The following is a 4,249-nucleotide window of genomic DNA, read 5'->3' on the forward strand; positions in this document are numbered from 1 at the left end:
GGGCCAGGTCCTGCGCCCGCAGCCGTCAGCACCCCTGCCCGGGGCTTGCGGAGACCCGGGGAGACCTGCAGTTCCGGGCCGGGGGCCCCACCCCAGGGCCTCTGCGGACACTTTGCTCACCGCGTCCTGGGTGTCTGGGGGCTTCCACCCCCTTACCAGTGCTCGCCAAGGAACGGGGTGCGCTCCCTGCGGCTGAGCTGAGCCTTCTACAGCTGCCCTGTGGGGTCTCCCGCCCCGCCCGGGTCGCTCAACCCTCCCATCCGCGCAGTCTAGGACAGGGCAGCGCCGCAGCCGCGGAGACGTGAGGGAAACGAAATCCCAAGCCCTGGAGAGGCCGCCCCCGCGCGCGATCCCCCAAGCCGCCCTGGGTGGGGGCGCGGCGCCGTCTCCAGAAGCGGCGCTGGCGCGGAGGCGGCGATGGCGGTGGCTCAGCCGAGCCCCGGGGCTGCGGCGATGCCGCCGGGTCTGAGCCTGCGGTGCTGCTGCGCGGAGGCGGCCAGAGGCCGCGGCGGGGCCAGGGAGGCGCGGGTCTGGCTCTGCCCCGGCGGTCTGGGGCGCAGAGAAACCCCGGGGCGCCCTTTGGCTGCAGAAAGGCTGGAGCAGGCGGCTCCCCTGGCCGGGAGCAAACCTGGCGGCTGGCCCCAGCTCAGCCCTGCGCCCAGTTAAGTCCACAGCACTTGAGTCGTCCCAGCTTGCAAATGTCAAAGCGGAAGGGGGTCCCCCAAATGACCTGCCCCCCCAGCCTGAGCTCCTGGCAGCCCAGCCTCTGCCTGGGTTTCCCACTCTCCTTTCCATTAGTCGCTCCATTTGTTTACTGTGATGGGTTTCAGGCAGGCCAGGTAGTAGTGTGCTCCCCGAAAGGCTCTCTAGGCTCCCGCACTGTGCGGCGCCTGCTGAGCTCAGGTGGGGGGGGGCCGGCGCCGTTCCTGTGGGGGGGGGGCCGGCGCCGTTCCTGTGGGAGCAGCCAATCCGCTGAGCACCATCGCTCTCCCACTAAGAAGTAGCGAGGGGAGGCCAGGCCCGCAGCGGGCAGCGGAAGCACGCCAGCTCCTCCTGGGCACCCCAGGGCACCCCTCCACGGCTCTCGACCACCCGTGCCAGGGTACCGGCACAGCACCGAAGCTCGAAGCTCGCTGTGCGGACGGTGCCCTCCTTTCTGGCCCGCCTGTGAGCTGTGCCCTCTCCTTTCCTGCGCAGGCAGCTGGGCTTTGTAGCTAGTTGGAGGATGAGCACCTTGGGGGTCTGGCTTGCCGGAGGCCGGGACCCCACTTTTCATCGAGACCCCTCTGCAGGCTGGTGGCTTGCTGGACGCCTGCCCTGCCCGCCAGAGGCCAGAGAGGCCAAAGGGACTCACCCAGACATCAGGGGGTCGGGAAGGGGCCGGGCGCTGCTGCGGAGGGACTGCGGAGGGCGGCCGCAAGGGGCGAGGGCCAGCCTGGCCCAGCAGCTCCTCTGCAGCCTCAGTTTCTATTTGGAAGTTGCCAGAGAGGCCCAGAGGATGGGGGGGGGGGGCTCGGAGACTTGACCAGACAGAACGGCTGGCTGCCCGGCAGCCTCCCTCTGCCCGCCTGGCCGGCTCCACCTGGCAGCGCCCACTGCTTTCACTCCCACCCAAGTGGGGCACTTTCAGGGTGGCCCAGCGCTGAGGGTTTGGGAAACCTGACCCCCAGGAAGCCAGACCTGGCTGCCACTGACCCCCCCACCCCAGCCTGCACCTGGTGGTGAGGCTCAAGGCTCAGGGGGGGGGGGACAAGACCTCCAGCCACCCCGGGTGTGCCTTAGAGGACAAACTCCGGGCACAGGAGGCCTCACCAAGGCTTTGGACCCGTTGCACGAGTGAACCCAGGTGCTGTCTGCTCTCCCAGCAGGAGTGCAGGGGCCCACGGTGGGGTGGGCCGGGCAGCCTGGACCCCACCTGTGCGCTGCCTGGGCCCCTGTGGGCATAAACTGGGCTGGGGTCTCTTGGCAGGTTGCCGCCCCTTGACCCAGGGCCTTGCTCAGACCAGAGAAGACTGTGAGCAGGTGCCAACCCCGCCCCTGCCCTGGGGTCTTGCTCTGGAGCGGGGCTGCCCACCCGGCTGGGGCTCAGAACCTCAAGCCCGGGCAGCTTGAATGGGGCCTTAGAAAGGGTGGGCGGGCTTGGAGGGGCTCTGAGGCGGGCAGCGAAGCCACTCATCTCTGCCAGGAGCTGCGCCAAGGAGCCTGAGGGGCTCTAGACAAGGCACAGAGCCGGGGGCCAGGCGCGTGCAGGCCTGCCCGGGCTGGGGTTACGGGTCTCAGGCTGGGCCCCGAGTGGCGAGTGGCGGGGAGGCCACTTCCTGAACGCTGGGGTCTAACTGCCGGCCTTCCCCGGCCAGGCAGCCCCTCCCTCCCTCTGCCTCCAGGCTCCCTGCTGTGTCCACCGCTCTGGAGCCCTTCAAGGGGCCCCCGGGCTCCCCCAGCTCTGGCGGGGCCCTCTGAGCACCTCCAGCACTGCCTGGCTCCTCAGGGCCACCCACGGAAGGAGGGTGACCGGCCTGGAGCGCTCGGGAGCACCTGCCCGTGGCGCCACCAGAGAGCTGTGCGGCCCTGAACAGCCCAATAAACTCAGCCGCGGGCGGCGAGAGCCTCACCGGGTCTGGTGTCTGGTTCTTCACCCTGGTCTCTGCTGACGGCTCCGGCCCACCTCACTGGGTCCCGCGGGGCTGGGAGCTGTGTGGGTCCAGCCTGGCGCTGCCGGAGGCGCGGAGTGGCCCGGCAGCCTCTGCCCGGCGCCTCCTTGAAGGAGCCATATCGCTTGGCGGCTGGGGCCACCTCAAAAGCAACAGGAGTCTGGGGTGCAGGCGCCCAGATGGACCCTGAGCCCCGAGATACCCAGAAGCGGGGGCTTACAGCCCGGCAGGGAGAGGCTGCCCGCACCCGGGACTGGGGACTGGGCAGTGCCTGGGGCGCACAGAGCAGAGCACGTTCTCGGAAGTCCTCTCTACACGAGTCCAGCAAAACGAGTTTGGGGTGGAAGCTCGAAGCAGCTGGGAGGGGTGTACCTCCCCATCCCTCAGAGGGCCCCAGGAGCAGGCTGAGAAGAGGCTGAGGTGCAAACCCCTGGGGTCAGGCTGAGTTGGAAGCGGCCCCCCTCAAGATGCCCACTCCCGTGTGGCACTGGAGCCCAGACTGGGCCGGCGGCCTGGCTGGGGCACGGAGCCTGAGTGGAGGGTGCGTGGGAGCCATCCCAGGTCAGAGAGCTGGATGTTAGGGGCAGACAGGCCATGGGGCAGGCGCCGCCCGCCCGCAGGATACCCCGTGCCTCACCAGGGCTGCCTGGCGAGGAGCAGAGCACGGCTCAGCTCAGAGAGCCGCTCCACCCGGCAGGCCAGGCCGGGGCTTCTCCATTCTGCCCCAGAAGTGACACTCCCTGGCCCCCTCCCAGTCCAGCTGGGGATGGGGCATCTCTGCGGGAGCTCCAGCTCCAGGCCCCTCAGTTACAGGGATCCAGGGCGCGGCCTCGGGCCTCCAGAGCCTGTGAGGTGGCCTGTGCCAAGCCCAGCTCCCCACTTGCCTTTGCTGGGGTCCCAGTGTTTTGTTTTGACCAAAGGAAAAGCTGGGCACCCTCCTGCCACGGTGGGGGGGGGGGCTGTTTGATCTGCCCTCACCTGCCTGTGTCTTTGGCCTCCACGAAGACCCCGAATTTGGGGCACACTGTCCCCTCTCCTCCCCAGGTCCTGGCGCCTTCCTGGCAGGTGAAGGGGGAGAGTGCAGCCCCAACCCACAGAGCTCGGAGCAGCTGGGAGGGGGGTGGACCCTGCCACCGGCTGCCTGAGGGGCCCCACCACCCCCAGAGAGCACCCCAGAGAGCACACGCAGCAGAAAGCATCCAGAAAATGTCCCTTTTTATTCCATACGCAAATAAGTAGATTCCTTAAAAAAAAAAGTCTTCACCAGGAGCAGCAGACCCACTGCCCAGACACCCACCGCTGCCGCGCCCGTCCGCCCTCCCCTCCCGGCGGGTTTCTCTCTGCGGGACCATCCTGAAGCCCCGCTGGTCACGGCTGATCACTGTCCTCGCTGCCGTGGGACCCTGGGACCCTGGCAGCGTCCCTCCAGGCGCGGCGCGGGGCGGCCCTGCTTCCCGGCAGGGGCTGGGGCTCAGCGGGCTGCAGGCCGCCCCCTCCAGGGCGCCCTCTTCCCGGGGTCCGGCCTGTCTGGGAGCCTCTGTCCCCCGCCCTTAGCGGGCCCTCCCGCAGGCCCCGGTGCGGAGGAGGCCGCAGCCCCC

General features: G+C 69.2%; 1 protein-coding gene across 1 annotated transcript in view; it reads right to left on the reverse strand.

Annotated features, from left to right (window-relative positions):
- Positions 1 to 428: 428 nt before the first annotated feature.
- Positions 429 to 4,249, reverse strand: part of ADRA2C (adrenoceptor alpha 2C) — a gene marked incomplete at its 5' end in the record, with an annotated part of 50,392 nt that continues 46,571 nt past the window's right edge. The window contains 3 exons of the mRNA XM_012724059.1: positions 429 to 549; positions 1,355 to 1,401; positions 2,671 to 2,837. Of these exons, the coding sequence (XP_012579513.1) occupies positions 429 to 549; positions 1,355 to 1,401; positions 2,671 to 2,837 (335 nt within the window). The remainder of the gene's footprint in view (positions 550 to 1,354; positions 1,402 to 2,670; positions 2,838 to 4,249) is intronic.

The sequence above is a fragment of the Condylura cristata genome, unplaced genomic scaffold (genome assembly GCF_000260355.1).
Source record: "Condylura cristata isolate star-nosed mole 26May11 unplaced genomic scaffold, ConCri1.0 scaffold00012, whole genome shotgun sequence".
Classification (NCBI taxonomy): Eukaryota; Metazoa; Chordata; class Mammalia; order Eulipotyphla; family Talpidae; genus Condylura; species Condylura cristata.